The sequence below is a fragment of the Hyperolius riggenbachi genome, chromosome 3, assembly GCF_040937935.1.
Source record: "Hyperolius riggenbachi isolate aHypRig1 chromosome 3, aHypRig1.pri, whole genome shotgun sequence".
Classification (NCBI taxonomy): Eukaryota; Metazoa; Chordata; class Amphibia; order Anura; family Hyperoliidae; genus Hyperolius; species Hyperolius riggenbachi.
The window spans coordinates 75,369,168-75,391,317 of NC_090648.1; the positions used below are offsets into that span (position 1 = coordinate 75,369,168).

At 45.7% G+C, this 22,150-nt stretch overlaps 1 protein-coding gene across 1 annotated transcript in view; it reads right to left on the reverse strand.

Annotated features, from left to right (window-relative positions):
• Window positions 1–15,004, reverse strand: part of LOC137562746 (intercellular adhesion molecule 1-like) — a 61,438-nt gene extending 46,434 nt beyond the window's left edge. The window contains exon 1 of the mRNA XM_068274395.1: window positions 14,514–15,004. Coding sequence (XP_068130496.1) covers window positions 14,514–14,571 — 58 coding nt within the window. The 5' untranslated portion in view covers window positions 14,572–15,004. The remainder of the gene's footprint in view (window positions 1–14,513) is intronic.
• Between the last annotated feature and the right edge of the window lie 7,146 nt (window positions 15,005–22,150).

Sequence of the window (22,150 nt, forward strand, 5' to 3'; positions counted from 1 at the left end):
TTTATTTTACATTAATGAAGAAAAGGAGCAACTGGCACTGCTGCTAAATAAGTTTAATAAGTCACGTGCAATGGTTACAGGCAGCTGGTGGTGCATACAAGTGTGAAATGTTATCCATTAAACATGCCAGGATCCAGGGCTTGTCTCACGCAGGGCACACACTACCACTCAAGCAAACCCGGGCGGTTTGTTTAAAGAGACTCTGAAGCAAATTTTTCTTTGCTAAATGTACCTTTCTATTCGCTTCAGAAGTCTCACCAGCGCTAAACTGCCGCATCCCCGCCAAAAACCGAGCACTGCAGACCCCCCAAATGCCCGGGAAAACATCCACGACCAACTTGGTCGTGGATTGTGCTGCCCTGAGAGGCGGAGCTACTATATGAGCTGTAGCTATGCCTCTCCTGCTGTCAATCGCCGCACAGAACGCCGCCTCTCCCCGCCCCTTTCTGTGAAGAAAGAGAGGGGCGTGGAGAGGCGGCGATGCGCGGTGATTGACGGCAAGAAAGGCAGAGTTACAGCAGAGAGCTCTGCCCCTTCCAGGAAGCGCCGTCGTTAGTCGTCCCCCCCCTCCCGGAATTTGGGGGGTCGGCAGCCCTCGTTTTTCGCCGGTGATGTGGCAGTTTAGCGCTGGAGAGAGTACTGAAGCAAATTGCAAGGTAAATTTCGCAATATATTTTTGCTTCAGACTCTCTTTAAAGAGATGTAAGAAGAAAAAGCCCCTCTGGGGGATACTTACCTTGGGAGGGGGAAGCCTCCTGGTCCCAATGAAGCTTCCCCGTCCTCTGAAGCTTGGGAGAATCCAGCGCTGGCTCCCCCGAAAGCCCCTCGACAAGGCTTGACAGGTGGTGTGCAGACGCTGGCAATATTTACCTACCGCAATCCTGCGCAGGCGCACTAGCAGCTCTTCATTCGGGTAAGGCGGAAATAGCCGGGCCCGATCGATCCGCTCTACTGGGCAGGCACAAAAGACTCGCGTTTGCGCAGCATAGAGGATACGACTGTGTTTAACTATTTCTGCCTTAACCTCTATGGAGAGCTGCTAGTGCGCCTGCACAGGATCCCGGTATTTTATTTATTTATTTATTGTATTTATAAAGCGCCAACATATTACGCAGCGCTGGATATTAGTTTAGGTTACAGGCAATATTTAGGGGTGACATACAGCAATATGACAATACAGGAATACAAGAAAACCAGATTGCGCAGTATGAGTACCAGGTAATGCTTAGTCAGTCACTGGATGGGAGCATGGAGATTAGGCCAGTCGAGTTCACTCAGATGCATAGCATGGGTTCACAGTAATGGAGGTGCATGATCAGGTAGGACACAAAAGGAGGAGGACCCTGCCCAAAGGCTTACAATCTAGAGGGAGAGGTAAGGACACGAAAGGTAGGGGACCAGAGTTCAGCTTTGGGTTTAGAGCACTTGTGAGGGATGGTAGGCCAGAGTGAAAAGGTGAGTTTTGAGGGCCTTCTTGAAGATGTCGAAGGAGGGGGCTGCCCTAATGGGTGGAGGTAGGAAGTTCCATAGTGTTGGAGCAGCTCTTGAGAAGTCCTGGAGGCGTGCATGGGACTGGGTAGGTAAATATTTACCCTGTTGCTGTTTGGGGGGGGGGGGGGGGGACACGGGAGGACAGGATTCCTCCTCCAGAGGTAAGTATCCTCCAGAGGTTTTTTTTTTCCCGTTACACGGTTTCTTTAATGGATGACATGTCACACCTGCTTGTAACCATTGCACATAACTAATTAAACTTATTGAGCAGCAGTGCCAGCAATTTCTTTATTACTCTGGCTTCAGCATCTTTACACTTCTAGCATCGAGAGCACGCTGCCAGGATACAAGAGCTACATAGTCACTGCCTTTTGCACATTGTAGTGCCGATATCCCATCCCTCCGCTACAAAAAATATAGTTAATTTTAGCGCAAAATTTTCTGAAAAATGCGGGAAATCACAAACTTATTGCAAAATGATTTTCAATGGCATTTTCGCTTAAAAGTCAAATTTTACATTATTTTCTCGAAAATTAATGCTAAAAGAATATCGGGATTTTCACTCATCACTGCTAGGTAACACTCGCATTGCTTATATAATGCACATCACATTGGCGTAAATGCCGGCAAAATTACCTGGTAACTTTATCATCCTTAAAGTGAACCTAAACTCTTGCACAGGACAGAAGGAAAACATACAAATGCAACCTCTATGTATTTAGAGAGTTTAGCCTAATTTCCCCGCATTTGTGTCTAATCACAAATTGTAATTTGAGCTCACCCCTGTGTCACCTGACTGCCCCGGCAGATAAGTTGATCTGAAAGTACAGAATGTTAACCCTATGTCTACTTCCATGAAAGCAGGAAGTAGAAACAGTGCAGATTTATTGCAGAATTTGTATCAGCTGTAACAAAGAAATGTTTTTCTTTAAAGGTTATTATACTGTTGCTTGTCTTTTAGACCAGAGAGGAAGTTATGAGTTCAGGTGCGCTTTAAGTGAATATGCCCCAATGTTAGTGAATATGCCCCAATGTTAGCTTCTTTGAGGGATTATTATTATTATTATAATTATTATTATATTATTATTATAACGAGTTTTTCAACGTACTGTGTAAAGCATTGCGAAAAATGTAAGTACTATACATATAAAAAGTATATAACAATCCATTTTTTTTTACTGTAAGTATTGACTTGGAAATAACTTGTTTCAATTAACAATACTGAACGTTAATGGAAATATAAGTATACTTTAAAGACTTAACATAGTATAAGTTGTGTTTGGGCTAATTTGATTCATGCAGTTTTAAACCCATGACACTACTCCGCAGGAAATCATCTTGTGAGCAAAAAAAAAAAAAACCCACATGGTAGTTCCTATATTTAGATGAAAGCAGAAGTTCTCACGATAACGTAATGGATCTTGAAACATGCTTTGTTAAAGGAAATTGTACCTCATCTTGTCTAGTCACCTGAATGTTTGTCATGTTACTGTCGTAATCTGCTCTTGGTGAATAGACAGGTTCTGGTACAATAATAGGTACAATAATAGGTACAGGAGTTACAGATTGCCCAGCAAGCTCATGGTGAACCAGAACTCCTAGGAGAGTGTAAGGGGCTGAAAGAGACCAAAAAGCCTACTTACTAAAATGCTATGTAAAGCAACGGTTTGCCTTTTTTAAAGGACACTGCAATGAGAGGAAGATGGAGGCTGCCATATTTATTTCCTTTTAGACAATACCAGTTGCCTGGCAGTCTTGCTGATCCTCTGCCTCTAATACTTTTAGCCATGGACCATGAACAAGCATGCAGCAGATCAGGTCTTTCTGACATTATTGTCAGATCTGACAGGATTGCTGCATGCTTGTTTCTGGTGTTATTCAAACACTACTGCAGCCAAACAGATCAGCAGGGCTGCCAGGCAACTAGCATGGCTTACAAGGAAATATGTAAGTATGGCAGCCTCCATATTCTTCTCAATTCAGTTGTCCTTTAAAACAGAAGGCATTTGTGATTATTCAGGTTGGGGTGAGCTTTGCAGAGTCCCACAATGCATCACTGCTGAATATGCAAATCAACCCTTGGTTGTCCCTGAAAGCTATACACACCTCCAGATCCGCTGGAATGCAATGATGTGTCAGCTTGTTAATTGTACAGAGCCAGAATAATCCAACATGCATACAGACTGTTTCGGATTGGCTGATTCTCATCAGTGTATGGCATGGATTAATATGGCTCTGTGGGGTAGGACTTGAAACACCCAGTGTTACAGTGTACCCAGCAAGCTCATGGTGAACCAGAACTCACAGGAGACGATACTGTATGTAAAGTGGGTATAAAAGTGTTAACATTTTGAGAAGCCAGCAACACAGGTGCTGGGGAGAACCCCGTCAGTGGCCACTTTCTTACTATTTCTTCAGGAATGAAAGTGAAGAATAGCAGTTTGGAGGAGTTTGGAGACCACCAGGGATCTTGGTGGCAATCAGCTTAGCTTGAGCAAAAGCACTGATAATTGTGATTATCACATTATCATTATTTCTTGGATTTATATAGCACCAGCATATTACGCAGTGCTGGACAATAAATAACGTTGCAATGATAATGGGTGACAGACAACACAACACGGGTAATGAGCAATGAGATTACACCGCCAAAACAGCGGAGATGATTGTTGACTTTAGGAAGCACGCCCCCATCCCACCATGAAAGAGTTCCCTGTGTCCGCCTCCTGGGTACCACCATCTGCAATGACCGGGGCTGAAAGGCCAACACCACCTCCACCCAGCAGAAAGCCCAGCAGAGGCTATTCTCCTCTGCCAACTGAAGGAGGCATGGCCCAGAAGTTCTAAAGAGCTTCTACACCGCCACTATTGAATCTGTCCTCTCTTTTTCCATCCTAGTCTGGTATACTGGCTCCTCTGCCAGGGACAGCCACAGACTACAGAGAGTCATCAGATCGTCGAAATGGGCCATCGGGAGTCCGCTTACCCCTCTGAGCTTCCTCTACAACTCCAGAGCACTGAAGATCACCAACGATACTTCTCACCTAGGTCACCGCTTTTTCAGTCGGCGGTATCAGTCCATCTCCTCCAAAATCTCAAAACACAGGAACACCTTCTTCCCCTCAGCTGTCAACTCTCTGAACATGCTTCCCCCCCTCATGTTTTATTTCTTATAAATCATTATATCATAAGTTTATTTTCACTTCAGATTTCCTTTAGTACGATACACAAGGAGGGAGGACCCTGCCAGAGACTTACTATCTAAAGGGAGGGATGGTGACACGATAAGAGGAGGGCTGCATCGAGAGGTTCTCAGCAGAGAGAGTTAGGACATTGGCAGGATGGGGTAGGCCTTCTTGAAGAGGTGAGTTTTGGGGCGTTGAAAGAGAGGACAAGCCTGATGGGCAGTGGGAAAGAGTTCCACAGGATGTGGGCAGCTCTAATGAAATCCTGTAGTCGTGCATGGGAGTGCGAGATGCATGGGGTGGTTAGGAGGAGGTTGTTGGAGGAGGGAAGTGGGCAGCCATGTGTGTATCTGCTGATGAGGTCAGAGATGTAGGTCCAGCAGGATTTGTGTATAGATTTGTAGGCCAGACATAGGATCTTGAAGCTGATTCTGAAGTGGATCGGGAGCCAGTGAAGAGATTTACATAGGGGAGTCGTGGAGACATCACATCACATGAGTAGTATGCCTTGATCTACAGTATAGACCCCTCGCTGTCTTTTAATGTTGGCATTTTTCACTTATACATCTAAATAGATATTAAAAGAAACACTGATTTGAGTTGCGCTTTTTAATACAACTCAACACTGCCATCTGCCACTTTTCCAAGCTCGTAAAGAATGCGGAGGAAATAGGACCTCCCAGCTCTGAAATAGATTACATATGTGGACAGCGTGAGATCTGCAGAACAACTGGCTGCCCCTCCCCCAATACTCACAGCCATGTATAAACACATCATTAGGGTGTGCTTAGTGTTACCCATCTGATGTGACACATCCAGGTAAAGGGATATCGTATGATGAGGTTAACAAAACACTTAATTAGTCTGCTGATGACATTTGGCAATTGGCATGTTTGTAATTTTAGAGCAGAACCTACAGGGGTTCTTTCGCGAAAAAAGTAGGCAGTTAAAAAATGTGACAGATGACAGGTTTTGGGCCAGTCCATCTTTTTAAGGGGGATTCTCAGGGCTTTCTTTGTTTTCAACAGCATTTCCTGAACAACAGTTTAACTGCCAAAATAGCAAGATACCAACCGGCCTCCCTAATCACTTGCACACTATTATGTCAGTTAGATTTTGCAACTGTTGTTCAGGAAATGCTGTTGAAAACAAGGAAAGGCCTGAGAATCCCCCTTAAAAAGATGGACTGACCCAAAACCTGTCATCTGTCACATTTTTTAATTGCCTACTTTTTTCCCGAAAGAACTACTTTAAAGAGAGTCTGAAGCGAGAATAAATCTGACCTCATAGATAGCAGGGGCATGCATGCCCCTGCTATCCCGCGGCTTAACGGGGGTCCCTTCACCCCCAAATCCCCCTCCGTGCAGCAGGGGAGCGCTTCCTGGTTGGGGCAGGGCTAACCGCCGCAGCCCTGCCCCACGCGCGTCTGTCAACACGTATCTCCGCCTCTCCCCCCCCCTCTCAGTCTTCCTTCACTGAGAGGGGCGGGGGAGAGGCGGCGATGCGCCGCTGATAGACGCGACTGGAGGCAGGGCTGCAGCCGTTAGCCCTGCCTCCAGGAGCGACCAAGTCTGCGACCAAGTGTTGCAGTGGGGGGTTTGGGGGTGAAGGGACCCCGTTTAGCGGCGCAATAGCGTGCCCATGCTAACTATGAGCTCTGAAGCGAGATTTATTCTCGCTTCAGAGTCTCTTTAAGTCAAATACAGAAAGCAGCTAAACTAAAAAAAAAAGAAAAAAGTCTATAGTCACAATTTTGTAAACGAAGTTATGTATATTTTGTTCATGTTTACAGCTTAACCAGGACAGGCTCACTATGGAGTTTTATGCTTTTCTGGTTTTAGGGGAGTTTCCCCCTACAGCATACTGGTACATCTCTATGACTCCTGTTTTGAGCCAACCCCATAAACGCCTAAATGGTGCCCCTCCCTCTCTCAGGCCTCCTCCATGCTCACTGGGACCTCTGATTGTTCCAGCAATGATGTAATGTGCGGGACCTACATTCTACCAAATATTACTAATGGCTGTTGAAGACAGAACGACATATTATCACAGTGACCCGGACCAGTCCATCTCCTCTGTATCAGGCAAATCGGGCACATGCAGCTTCTGGACAAATCAGGCACCGCCATAGACTTTGATTGAAAATATTGGCAAGCCGGCACCAAAAGGGAAATTCAGGCGCCAGGCAACGCCTGACAATTATTGTTATTTGTGTGTTTACTCTGTTTTTAAGCCGGCAACAAAGGGTAAATTCCTGCACAAGGTGCACCAGGTAATTATCGTTTTCTGAACCACCAGAGGGGTCTTAAAGAGACTCTGTAACATTAAAAAGATCCCCTGGGGGGTACTCACCTCGGGTGGGGGAAGCCTCCGGATCCTAATGAGGCTTCCCACGCCGTCCTCTGTCCCACGGGGGTCTCTCCGCAGCCCTCCGAACAGCCGGCGACTGTGCCGACTGTTAGTTTAATATTTACCTTTGCTGGCTCCAGCGGGGGGCGCTGTGGAGGCTTTCCGTTCCGAACTACACGGAAATACCCGATCTCAGTCGGGTCCGCTCTACTGCGCAGGCGCCGGAAACTTGCGCCTGCGCAGTAGAGCAGACCCGACGGCGATCGGGTATTTCCGTGTAGTTCGGAGCCGACAGCCGTCAGAGCGCCTGCGCTGGAGCCAGGAAGGTAAATAATGACGTCACCGCTGCCCGGACTCCACGGAGGGCTGCAGCGAGACCCCTGACGGATGGAGGACGGCGTGGGAAGCCTCATTAGGATCCGGAGGCTTCCCCCACCCGAGGTGAGTACCCCCCAGGGGATCTTTTTATGTTACAGATCCTCTTTAAGGATCAGGCACCATGGAAGGAGGGGTGGGGGGTCTTAGGGTTAGGCACCACTAGGGCGGTCTTAGGGTTAGGCACCACCAGGGCAGTCTTAGGGTTAGGAACCGCCAGGGGGTGTATTAGGGTTAGGCACCACCATGGGGATCTTAGGTATAGGCACAACGGGGGGGTATTAGGGTTAGGCATAGGTAGTGAATGGTTCTGTGTGAGAGTAGGGTTAGGTTTAGCTATAGTAAAATATTGGTAACAATTATCGATGTTTAACTACCGAAAATTAACAGTTTAATTAGTAGAGTATCAGTAAATTTACCTATATTCTACTATCGGCACTGTTTCTGCGTCCGATTTTCCATGGTGCCCGACATTCACATATGCCATCTCCTCATGGAAGATTCTCAGTATTACCTTTGTTGTGTACAAAACCATCCCAGCATAGACTCTATACAAAGATGTCAGCTAGCTTCCCTACTCATGTGCACACTATTTTGGCAGGTGGACTGAGCACCTGCAGTTCAGTAAGTGCTTATGCAAATAAAGAAATAACTGAAAATCCCCCCCCCATGAGGAAATAGACTAATCCAAAACCTGTCTGATTTTGTATTACCTACTGTAAGTGACAGCAACATAGGAAAAACATGCATTTTACTCTGGGAGAAATGTACATTTATATGTACAGTATACATTACATTTTACAATCAATCATGATAGTTGTCTTTTAAGGATGTCCAAAACCATCAATGAATTTATTTATAGTAATTACTATGCATGTATTACCTTATTGTGTAACACTTTTAATTGCTCAGCAGTTTCTAAATTAGACTGTTTCTTCCTAGTGGCTCCAATAACTCCATGTGGGTAACATGTGATTCCCTAATACTACACACAGCCACATGATAGCATTCACAGTTCTTCTATTTGAGCAGGACATTTGGTTACATTTGCAGAAATGTCAAAGTCACAATGCTCTGCAGTAGGGCTGCACGGTTTTCCGCTTTAAAACCGAAACCGCGGTTCGTGTCAAGACGATCTAGTGATTGTCAGTATCCTTGTTTTTTTTTTATAGTGCCCGGCCGCTTCTCTGGCCCGCCTACCGCTGTGCGCGAATTGGCCAGGAGCAGTGAATATGTATTAGTGTTAATGAGCGGGGGGCGGATCCACTCGAGCGAGCGGCTGGGCGCACACAGCTTTACCAATCGCTGGATAGCGATGGAATGACGGCAGCGGTAGGCGGAGATGTATGCTCTGTACAGCTCCGCCTACCGCTGCCGTCATTCCATCGCTATGCACCGATTGGTAAAGCTGTTTGTGCCCGGCCGCTCGCTCGAATGGATCCGCCCCCCCCCCCGCTCAATAACACTAAAACATATTCACTGCTCCTGGAAAATCCCCGCACAGCGGTAGGCGGGCCAGAGAAGCGTGCTGGCACTATAAAAAAAACGAGGATACTGACGATCACCCGCCCCCCCCCCCCCGGCTCAGAGTCCCGTACGCCCCATCAACCTGACAGTGACACACACTGACCCCGCCCCCCGCTAAAGCTTGTTTTTTTTAAAAAAATCGTGAATAAATCGAAATCACAATTTATGAGAAGAAAATCGCAATTTCGATTTTTACCCAATATCGTGCAGCCCTACTCTGCAGGGACACTGGTTTTTGAGCACTGCACAGGATCCCTGAAAGTATCACTAGATTTCAGCTGCTCTTTTTCTGCTTATTTGTATATTTAAAGAAAACCTGTAAGGAAAAAAAGTGCCACTGAAAAGTACTTACCTTGGGAGGAGGGGAGCCTCTGGATCCTAATGAGGCTTCCCCCGTCCTCCTGTGCCTTCTCGCTACAGTGCTGGCTCTTCCAAACAACACACGGTAATAATATTGCCCCTTATTTCTAAGTAGAGGCGATCCAGCGCTGGCACCGCCTGAAAATCCGTGGACAAGACTTGTCGACCGGGCGTGCAGGCGCCATAGTGGCTGCAGCACACGGCAATATTTACATCTGTGCTTCTGCGCAGGCACAGTACCAACTTCCCCTTGGGCTCTGGAGGATATAGCTGAGCCTGACCACACCTGCACAGTAGAGCGGACCCGTCTGGGCTTGGCTATATCTGCCGGAGCCCGAGGGCAGCCACTACTGCGCCTGTGCGCAATGGACAAGACTTGTCTGCGGATTTTCAGGGGGTGCCAGCGTTCAATTACCTCTACTTAGAAGGAAGGGGGAGGCTCTTTAGGATCCAAAGGCTTCCCCCTACAAATGTATGTGCCCCCAGGGGCAATTTTTTCCCATACACATACACTTTAAAGTAAACCTGTGAAGTAAAACAAAGCAAATTTAGACACGTATACCTCCTGAGACTTCCCACGTCCTCCTTCCGACCACCAATCTGGCACTGAGATCCTCAGGAAGTTTGCAGATGTACTCCTGTCGATAAGGAGGAGCACGGCACACTGCACGAGGCAGGACACCTCATGGCTTCGCAGTTGCACAGAGCCCGCTCACTCAGGCTAGGCAGTGAAAGTTAAGTCAAGGCGTGCGGCTTCCTGCCCCTGCTCAGTGTGTCATGGTCGTTCATGGACAGGAGTGTGGCCCTGCGCACTCTTCCACAAGGGCTCCAGGGGTCCCAGCGCTGGATTGGTGGAGGCAAAGGGGGCAGGGGAAGCGTCTACTAAGGTAAGTAGCAATCTGGGGCACTTTTTTCCCTTCAGGTTCACTTTAAAGTACAACTGAAGCGAGAGGGATATGGAAGCTGCCATATGACTGCCAGGAAGCTGTGCTACGGTGTGTGTGTGTGTGGTGGGGGGGGGGGGGGCAAGGGACCATGGACCTGGAATTAGGGAAGATTAGAAAGATGGCATTGGAAACCAGGGTGGCATCAGAGAAGGATTCTGATGAAATGGGGTCCTAGGCAAGTTAGCAGCTTTTGCCCACTGCTAATGGTCAACTGGCTTTTTCAGTAAGATTTGGTGGGGGCTAGCATCCTCCAGGCCCCCTAGATTCTCTCTAAGGCCCTAAGCAACTGCCTAGGATTGCCTTGTGGATGATCCGGCTCTGAGTGGCTACATTAGAATCCAGTGTCAGTGGATTTGACCCAGGAGCACGATAGTCTATTCTAGGATTGCAGCACTGTTTGTGTTTCCTCATATCTCCTTTGTTGACCCTTTAATGATTAATCTCCTTCCTGACACCAAAAATGAACCCCCCTTTCCCCTCCCTAATGATAACTCCTTCCTACCGTCGCCGAAGTTCCAAGGTAAGATTTCTGAAAACACCCTACAGGCCTGGGCCTAGGTTGGCTGCTGCCCAAGAGGAGGTAAACATAGGAGAAGACGGCGCATATGAGAAACAACACATATTTAAGATAGTAGCAGCTGCCCAAGCGAGCTGTACAGGTGCATGGATGTTACACGTTTAAGGCCTCATTCACATTGGGTGCGTTGAGAAACGTGTAAAAATGCATAATTAAAAAAACACATTCGCTTGTGCACGCTTTAGTGCGCTTTTAAGTGTGTTGCAGTGCGCTTTTTTTCAGCATGGTAAGCTTATTGTAGCAGAAGCAGTTGTCAATAAAGCTTTATTTTCATATGAAAATATATATTTTTTCAATTAGGAGTAAAAAACGCATGTGCTTGTATGCGCTAAAAAAGCGCACCCATTCACTTGCATTGATGTGCCCTTTACAACTCAACGCACAGAAATGCATGCAACACTATGTTTTTGTAACGCAGCTCAGCGCAGAGCATAGATGTGAACGAGGCACATTCAAGAACATGGGAAAATCAATACCTTGCAGAACACTCAGAGAAATGCACTGTGAAAAGCTGGGCTGTGGAGTCGGTACAAAAATCATCCAACTCCAACTCCTCAGTTTATGAAACCACCGACTCCGAATTCAACTTCGACTCCAGGTACCCAAAATAGCTCCGAATCAGATTCCTCGACTCCTTAATCTAAAACTTACCAGAGCTGTGGATTTGGTACAAAAATCATCCGACTCCGACTCCTCAGTTTATGAAACCTCCGACTCCAGGTACCCAAAATTGCTCCGACTCCAACTCCACAGCCCTGGTGAAAAGCGCACAGAAACGGCCCTGATGTGAGGGGAACACCAAAAAATGTGTGTCTTTCTGTGTGAATAGTCCAGAATTCTACCTTTTGCTATGAATGTTGGTATACTGACTACATGATTGACATACTATATACTTCTATCAGTGCTCTCCCCAGGGTCTTTTAGCCGGGCTCTCCACCCGGCTAGTTTTGGTGACCACCCGGCTGTTATCAACTCACCTCCTCCTATACTGTAAGCAGACTTGTGCAGAGAAGCACCGGCCCTGCATTTTCTCATCTTGCCCCACCCGGCTACTTTTTCATGCCACCCGGCTACTATTTCATGCCACCCGGCTGGAAAGAATTTCTGGGGAGAACACTGTCTATACGCCTCTGTGTGTTGTGTTGGTGAGGATGATGAGAATACAGCTAATTATAGCCTCTAACTGCTTGTTAATTAGCAAGCAGCAAGCTTATTGGTTGCATCTTCTGGTTTTGACTTTCTGCTGGATTTTTTTTCTTAGATTATCACTTAAAATAAAATTAAATGTATCAACAAAATTCTGAAGACTAGGCTAAGCCCATTTCCAAGCACAATTCTAAAGGCCCTTACCCACGATGCAATTTTTTGGATGATTTTTTTTTTTGCAGCAAACAATTTTTTTCACAATATTATGTAACATCGCTTAACTAAAGTTCATCAAGCGATGTTTCGCGATGTAGGCCACCCACGGCAACCGTCAGTTTTTAAATGATCGCAATGTTGGACTTTCACGCTAATTTGTTGCAATCACAATCATTTACATGATTGTTCGGTTCAGATGACTCCAACGATGTCCCCCTCCCCAGTTCAGATGACACCATCGCATACCCCCCCAGTTCTTGCAACAAGGAGCTGGTCGGAAGGACTAATGGGGAAGGGGGCTTCCTATCTGACAGCTTACTGTGCAGGGAGGCCAAATGTTACCTTTACTGACAATTCTTCTGCAGCTAAAATCCCTGTTTAAAAAAAATGAGGATATGTGGGCGGGTCTAGAGCTGCTGTTGGCTGTGCGCCACCCTGAGGTTCATATTGGATGCACTTTCTGAGAGAATTTCAGTCTGCATCTCCTGGAGTCTGTGCTACAGGAAACAGCTGGAGAAGGATCTCCTGACTTTGACTTGATATCAGCTAATTAGAGAACGTCTCCAAAGACACAGAGTTCTGCGACTGGGCGCTGCACGTTGGACTTTAAAGATTACCTATAAACATGGAGTTTGGATGTTGTGACTGTACTCCAAAAGACAGCCGCTAACTCAAGTGGCTTCTAAGACTCACCTTGCTGCCCACTTTATTCATACAGTGTAACATCTGCTGCAAAATTGGAAGGGAACTCCTATGAGTGATTACTTCTGTCCAGCATCACCTGGGACAGGAATCTGACATAATATGGAACTTGCCTTATAACATCTGGCAGGTGTGGTTGGCAAACATCTCTTTGGTGGCTGTTAGGATCACTGTCAGTTTGTAAATCATGGACTGACCACCATCTGTCCATACCACCACCATCCATTTCAGGGGGCCAATCCTTCAGTCACACAGCTTAGTGTTGTTGTTACTTACAGTTACAGAAATGTCAGAGGATGATTAGTTTTATCCAAGCTAAGCTTTAGATACACATTAGACATTTATAACAGGATGGCTGACAGGCAACATTAAACTTCATTCAGTACAGGAGACAAGTCGGGGTGGACAGATACATTTGAGTATCTACAAACAAATGGTATTGTTAGCCAAAAAGGACTCATGAGTTTGCCAAGAAAGAAGGTGTAAGGAAGAAGAGCACAGGTCTACATACTGAACCTTGAGGTACACCTACAGAGATGGGCGTTGTAAAATAAGAGTTACCAAAAGAGATTCAGAAAAAGAGTTTGAATAAATATGAACCAAACCAAAACCCCATACATGCCTATAATACAATAAACCTAACCGTACCACTAAATTTGATCTCACTCTTAAAGTGCCCAATAATGATACAATCTTGATTGTACAATGTTACCAAATGTATGTAGATGAAGGGTAAACTAATGGAATATATTTTGAATTGATACTTTAGGTAGTCCTCCATACTGTGTTACATAGAAGTGGTAAGATTGTATCATTAAGGAACTGCAGTGAAAATAACATAATGAATAAAATTGCTTATTGTTTTCAATATTCATTTATAGACTATTTAGTCAGTATCTGCCTAGTGTAATATCTTTTCTCCCCCTTATTTACATTATGAAATTTATCATTGGTGGAGACATCTTTACTTCTGTCAGGTTATCTGTACGGAATGTTCGTTACAGACAGTTCTATGCACAGAGGGAGATATAACTTGCTTGGCAGCTGGAAAGCCATTATCCCACAATACAATTAAGTTCACAGACAGAAAACTGTCAGGACCTTGGTTGTGACATCACACCGTGGGAGGGGTTTCACCACAATATCAGACACCCCCCCCCCCCCCCCCCCAACTCTATACAGAACAATTGATATGGTGCACCAAAACCTGCCAATGGCAACTACAGTGTCAGAGGTGCAAGAAGGGGATGAGGAACAGTTTGTTGATGATCACTACTATTCAAAGTATGTATAGAAGCGATTGTTACCAGCACAGGACCAATAGGAAGCTAATACTGTGGTAGTGTGGTTGAGGCAGGCCCCTTCGGGGCCCCTCTGGCCCAAGGGCCCCGATGCAGTCACAACCTCTGCAACCCCTATTGCTACGCCCATTAGCTACTGATTGGAATGAAGTTTAGTCCTAGGTTAAAGTTCCTCTTTAGGGACCATCTTCAGGCTAACTTTTTTTTTCTATTTGTGATGGTTTTTTGTTTGTTTTGTCCGAGTGTCTGACTTTTTCTGTTTTTTGCTTATCTGTCTTGCACACAATATAGAAATCACACACACCGTCCACAAGTAGAGCAGAGAATCACAACCTACCCGTGTGAATGAGGAAAATCAAATGGAAGGCAAGCAGCAGAATCCCATGTGCTTCCATTGTGTTCTGTAGCACAGAGAATCCCAAGCCCAGGCGGAGGATCCGGTACAGGCAGAGAGAGTATGGCAGGCTTCCCTCCTCTGTAGCTTGCAGAGCTCTGATTCTCAGCGTGTGATGAGAACTGCTCGCTTCCTCTCCTACACACAGTGCTGAGCCTCCCCCTCTGGCTAATGCAATAAGCTATGATGATGACTGAGGATCCTGCGCCTCTCAATAGCCTCAGGTTTATAATATGTTTCCTGTGTTCTCTTGTGCGTAACGGTCCTCTTCATCCAGCTCAGCTCCTTGTGCTCCTGTCCCCTCCTCTCCTGGCTGCAGCTGTCCACTCCTCTCACTGCTGGACCTCTCAGCTCTGGGGCTGTCCTCTTTCACTTTTAGCTTTTTGTCAAAAAGAGAGAGGGGAAGGAAAGTGCGGGTATTTCCAGCTAGGTGCTTTTAGAGAAACCCACCACAGGCAGAGCAGAGCTACCACGAGGTCAGAATGATTGGAATTCCCCAAACAAAGGTCATCCCTGATTTTAGAGTATGCTGAAGGAGCACATGCCAAACAATTCAGTAAAGGGGGGAGGAGGAGTTGGCATTACTTGTGGTAAGAGAAGGAAGAAATATTTGCCAGAGTTGGAATGTCACACTGTGCCTGATTTACTAATTAATCTATTCTCCTAAGATTTCCACTTAAGAGACTAAAGGATTCCTTATGCTGGATACACACGGTGCGTTGCCGCACTCGATTTCCCGCTCGATTCCCGTCGACTCGATTATTTCCAACATGTCCTATTTGCGTTTCGATGGATCGTTAGGTCGATTTGGCATACTTTACATGCGAATCGACCTAACGATCCATCGAAAAGCAAGTCGGACATGTCGGAAATTATCGAGTAAACAGGAATTGAGCGGGAAATCGAGTGCGGGAACGCACCGTGTGTACCCAGCATAAGAGCTAAACAGGGCTGGTTCTAGCTACAATGGGGCCCTCGGGCAAAAGTAACTTGGGGGGCCCTAGCAACAACCCCCCGCAGCCCCAAGCCGGCTCCCAGGACCCATCCCACCACCCTCCCAGCCACACAAAATCATTACATGTCTGTTATATATCCCCAAATTATTGTTGGGATCTCATTATTCCCCTTCTTTCTCTTACAAATTCAGAGTTTACACACAGCAGAGTCTTACATAATCCAGACAGGACACGAGGCAGCAGCACCGTACTCTGGGCTTCTCCCCACCAACCCCTATTTTCCTCATTCTCTGCAGGCACGTATGGGATCATCATAGTTGGAGGGGAGGGAGAGGACCCCTTGGGGGACCCCTACAGGCTCTGGGGCCCTAGGGCAATTGCCCTGTTTGCCTCTATGGTAGTGCCGGCCCTGGAGCTAAATATATTTAAAATATTCTGTGTGTGTGAGGAGTTACATCCCGTGCCTCGGCATCGCCCTCAGTTCTCGGCCAATCTGGCCCATTCTGTATTGTTGGACGGTGCCCTCCGACCCAGACATACTATGCTGCACGTGGACTATTTGTCCACTTGGGCGCCTTGCGGCCGCGCTCTCCAGCGACCCCATATGAGGTAAGGGGTATGTGCGATTGCAGTGCGCAGCATAGTATGTTTAGGTCGGAGGTCATCGACCGTGCCGGCTTGCAATACAGTACGGGGCAGATTGGCGGAGAACGAAAGGTGATACCGGGGCACAAGAATCTATGAATAGTAATCTCCGCCATGTGGCATGCTATACCCCCTCCCTCCCCCCTCCCTATTGGACAGTACATACCACTTAGTTATAGCTAGTTCCTCACAGTGTACACCTAGCAAAACAGAATCTCAGCTAAGGGGTTGCATTACGCGTTATACCTGCTGTGCCACAGGAAAGTACACAGTACATGTATTTTTCACCGCCACTGTTAACATGTGCTTTATGCAGTACCGCAATGCATGCTCCGCACTATGCAGATGGATTACACTGCTGCACTTCTAGCATGCCGATGTGATCGTACCATTACAATATAATTGTATCGGGTTAGCAATGCGATTATTTTTTCTGATGCACTGCAACATGTCACTGTGAACATAGCCTAACACATATAAATGTCATCAAGGCCTGGAACCCACTAGAGCATTTTATTTGCGCGTTTAGGGAGCGGTTTTAATCGCTAGCGATTGCCCTAAACTCTCTACCATGGAAATGGTGTGACAGATTCTGCGATTGCAATTAAGGAAATTGCAATCGCAGGACATGCAGCATTTTGGGAGCATTTCCATTCTAATGAATTGTATAGGAGCAGAGAAATCTCTCCAAAAATCGCTTGCAAAACGCTATCAGGGCTAGTTCACACTGGGCGATTTTCAGTAATTTGCTGATCACTGGTGACCAGCAAAATGCTGCTACTAATGCAAGTCAATGGTAGTGTTCACACTGTAGCGATCGCCAGTGATTAGCGATTTGCTGATGCTGCATGCAGCTTTTTTGGAACAATTGCATTTCAATGTTATAGAATCACAAAACGCAATCGCTCCTGAATCGCTTGCCTGTACAGTGAAAAAACAGCTTTTTGCTGATGAACAACGATTAGCAAAAGGCTATTAAAGCGCCCAGTGTGAACTAGTCCTCACAAATGGTTAGCAATTGCAATAGCGTTTTGCGCTTTCTTTCTAGTGGGTTCCAGGCCTGAGAGTTTGTAAAGATATGTAATGCAACTAAATACGTTCTCTCGGGGAAATCTCGCATACCTTAGAAAGTCTGACTTGGCATGAAGAGATCATAAATTCAAAACTCATTCACATCAGGTTATTTAGGTAGATCAGATACAATATTTTGTAGGTGGGAAAATATGTGCTAGTTACTTTAGTCAAGACATAACATTTTCGTGTCAAAAATTAATGTTTGCATTTAAAGTGGATCTACTTTATAACTTTTTAACTAAAAAAAGATACTTATCTCAGGAGAGGGACGTCTTTAGACTCTAATGAGTCTTCCCCCGTCCTCCTCAGCCAGGAACTGGCTAATGGACAGAAAGCAAAAAAATTGTGGTCAATGTATTCTATTCAAAATGGGTGACTGTTAGCAATGGGGCCCCACAGGGGTCAGTACTGGGTCCAGTACTCTCCAATTTATTTATCAATGACTTAGTACATGAAGTAGAAATTGATTTTGCTAAATGTGTAGATGATACAATGTTGTGCAGAATTATCAACATATAGTAAGATAGTAACATTTTGCAGAAGGATCGGGATTAAATATGGACAAGTAAATGGCAGATGAAATTCCATGTTGAAAACATAAAGTCATGCATCTTCTAGCAGAGACTTTGGAGGGCTGGTGGACAACAAGTTAAATAATCATATTCAATGCCAAGCAGCTGCAGCTAAAGCACATTTTTGGGATGCATTAAAAGGGAAATAATGAGTCAGGATGCTAGCATAATAGGGCCCATATTGCTCTCTTGTAAAGCCACATCTGGACTATGCAATACAATTCTGGGCACCACATTACAGTAAGGACATATTAAAATTCAAGCAGATTCAGAGATGAGAGTTACAATTAGAGGGCTGGAAGATCTCACCTATAATGAAATGTTAGATAAACTGGGCTTACTTAGTCTATGGAAAAACCCAGTACATCTGTAGAAAGCTTTACTGTTATATTTTTTAGGGCTCATTAACTGGGGTGGGGGTTATATACATTAATGTGAAAAATACATATTAAGACAGAGAAAAATAAAGCAGAACACTAGCCAAAGCTTCTAAGCTTCAGACCTGAATTGAAAAGACAGTTGTGAGATAATGGAATTATACCCTTATAGTTGAAGGGCTGAATTTCTAAGAATGAATTTTAAACAGCAGCCATGTCAGTGTGATGTAAAATCTGTGTCATTCTGCTGCAAAACTAAATAAATAACTGCTGTTTGATCTTTAGAGCCCTGTCTTGTTATCAGTAGTATTTCCTCACTCAGCTAAATAGAAGTGTTTTACCTTCTGGTCAGGACAGCAGACTAATGGCCCAAACTCACGGGCTACAATCTAGCCGCAACTCCGCCGCAACTGTCGCTAGTCCGCGTGGGTATGCGGACTAGCGACAGCAACAAGCAGTAAATACCTTGGGCTTCCGGCGGGGGGAGGAGCAACAGCGACAGCTTCCGCCACATCAGTTGCCAGGTCCCTCCGCCGTGTGTATGCGGAGGGACCTGGCGACGAGCTGTCGCTGGCCTGTCGCGCACACGCTCCCGTGTGCTAACGACAGGCCACAAATGTGCCTCGTGAGTATGAGGCATAAGTGTGAAGACTGAAGTCCTGGTGAGATAGCTCTCTTCTGTTCCTCTCCTCACCCCAGTCTCTCTCTCCTGTGCCTCTACTTCTTTATCTCCCCGTCTCTTTGTCTTCTGACTTCTCTCTTGCCTCCCCCATTCCCTTGTATATCCCCCTCTCTTTCCAACATTTCACATACTCATATTTCCCAACCCCAATCTCCACTCTCTCTCCTTCTCTCTCCCCCCTCTCTATCGAGGCGTAACCACAATTCACCCCCCTCCCCCCAGCATTCACACCCCTTCTCTTGCCTATCGCTGGTGATCCTTACTGCCTGGTGGCCCATCTCACAAGGGTCATAAAACAAGTGTTGACATCATAATCTTTACACCCATAACAAGTGTAGCCACAAAAAAACACTTGATCTGGAGTATGAACCCTTTTATTGGACAGAGTCAAGTAGTAGTTGCGGCCCCCCTTACAGCTCTGGGCCCCCTTGTGCTTGCAGGGTCTGCTCCCCTCTAGTTATGACTGAACTCTTTATTCAGTGTCTCTTCCTTTCTGTCCCACATTACCTAACCCGCTCTAAAAATAAAAACAACACTTTTCCCATTTCCCAGGGGCAAGCTGAGAAAGGATGGCACATGTCCTACACTGTGGGCCCATTGGGCGACACAGGGGAACGGGAGGAAGAGGAGGAAATACCAGGGTGGGAGGGGGAGAGGGCCATGAAGAAAGACATGCATCCACTCAAGGGAGAGACCAGGAAGTATTCAGCTGACAAGTAACCTTATCTAAGATGTCAGGATTTCATGCGTTGCTTCTCCCTGCTGCTCCTGTCTTCCTCTAATAAATATACTAGAGGAAGTGGATCAACAGGATAGCTGATAAGGAAATAAATATGGCACCCTCCATATCCATCTCCCTTCAGGTTTCGTTTAAAGCATCTACACACTCACAATAAATGTCGCCCGTAGGGACCAGGACTCGATTCCTAAGGTTCTACAGCCCAGCAACATTTATTGTTGCTATGAAGGAGGAAGGAGAAAATGGTGCGGAGCATGAATGATGAAGCAGCTTACGGTGGGTTAACGATGGCAACAATACTTTCAGAAGCTGCGGTCTCTCCCTGGAGAACATGGCAGATCTCATACGGGCTGAAAACCAGAGGAGCAGCACCCCGCAGGTAAGTACTAATGCCCCCAACCCCTGCAACCAAGTGGCACACTCCATTACAAACATCACGTTACAAATATTACTCTAAAGTTAATTTAAAAAAAAACTTAGTGGTGATCAATTGCCTTTAAACAAGTAATGACAATTTCGTACCTAGCATGTCTAAATGCTTTCTGCTAAAATGGTTTGATAGCGTTTCACAATGACCATACATTGATGCCTTTTCCATGGAGTACCACAATGTTTTTATAGTCCAGTATTCAGATTTTATTGTTTGTGGCCCACTGGGGACAATATTCTCAGCAGTGGCGTAGCAATAGGGGATGCAGAGGTTGTGGCCGCAGCAGGGCCCTTGGCCCCGAGGGGCACTGCCTGAATGGCAGTATTAGCTCTTTATTGGTCCTGTTCTGGTAATGATCACTTCTACAAATGCTTTTAATAGTAGTAATCATTAACAAACTGCTCCCCATCCCCTTCTTGCACCTCTGATCCTGTGCCTTGGCAGGTTTTGGTGCTCCATATGAATTGTTATGTATAGAGTGCTTTGGGGGCCCAATGTAAACTTACACTGGGGCCTAAAGCTCCTAAGCTACGCTACTTATTGATTCTCGGTCAATGCCTTGTCCCACAGATCAGAAAGACTGACATGCAATGTGCGTGATTATGCAATGTTTTCCCAATCACTAAGGAAACAGAACAAGCCTTCTGTCCAGTGAGCATTCCATGGCTAGCTGAGCAGTGAATCAGCTGCAGCAGTTGGGGGTCTTCTGTATGTGACTGACTCTGTAGGCTGACGACAGAGCTATTTCTGGTGACTGCTGTGACTGGCTTTGTTTTTAGTTTCAGTTTCCACCCATGTGGACTATTTCCCGGAACACGGCAAGCTGCTGGCAAGCTCTGACTCAGCTTTGCCTGGCCGGGGAACTTTCTGCTGAGATTTCTCAATCTCTGATAAGAGCCTATCTCAGAGGAGTTTCATACAAACTGATTCCGTAAAAATAAAAATAAATAAATAAACAATAAGCTGCTCTTACTAACGAGGGATGAGTGAAATTGTCGCTGATGTGATCGCAAATGTTTCCTCAGACTTTTGACACTTTTAGTTTTTAAGGAAAGCAATTTTAAAGTGTATCAGAGATCTCAGCTCACGAAGCGATTGCGGCTAAACGGCAGACCGCAGGAGGACGGTGAGGGACGCATCCATGCTTATGGGGCTGGAGGAACCTCCGGGTAAGTAAAAGAGCTTTGTGAGCTGAGATCTCTGGTTTTCTTTAAAAGTATGATAGGAAAAATATTTCTATGCATGGTTGAAGAGGAACTGTTGTGAAAATAACATTATGAATAAAATTGCTTATTATTTTTAATTTATTAATTTGTACATTATTTAGTCAGTGTTTGCCCATTGTAAAATCTTTCCACTCCCTGATTTACATTCTGAAATGTATCACTGGTGGTGACAGCTTTAGTTCTGTCAGGTGATCTCTGTATAGAATGTTCGTTACTGAGAGTTCTATGCAGAGGGAGGTATTGCTTACTTGGCAGTTGCAAAAATCTGAAATTCTCACAGACAGCACACTGCCAGGACCATGGTCATGACATCACGCTGTGGGAGGGGTTTTACCACAATATCAGCCATACAGAGCCCCCCTGATGATCTATTTGAGAAAAGGTAAAGATTTCTTGTAGGAAAGAGGGTATGAGCTACTGATTGGAGTTGCAAAACTTTACTTCAAACAAACACAGAGCATTTATATCACACTTTTCTCCTGGCGGACTCAAAGCACCAGAGCTGCAGCCACTAGGACATGCTCTATAGGCAGTAGCAGTGTTAGGGAGTCTTGCCCAAGGTCTCCTACTGAACAGGTGCTGGCTTACTGAACAGGCAGAACCGAGATTCAAACCCAGAACTCCTGTGTCAGAGGCAGAGCCCTTAACCATTACACTATCCAGCCAACTTCTTGTAAAAACCAGATAATCATAAATGAAAGGCAAAATACTTATCACATCACAAGGCATGCAGCATATTGGTGGATGTTTTTATACATTTATCACACTTTAAGAAAACGGACATTGTGGGGTTCCCCTCCCCCCCCCCCCCCCCCCCCAGCCTCTTTAACCCCTCATCCACTCATCACCCATGTAAATCCATATACAGTTGTGCTCATA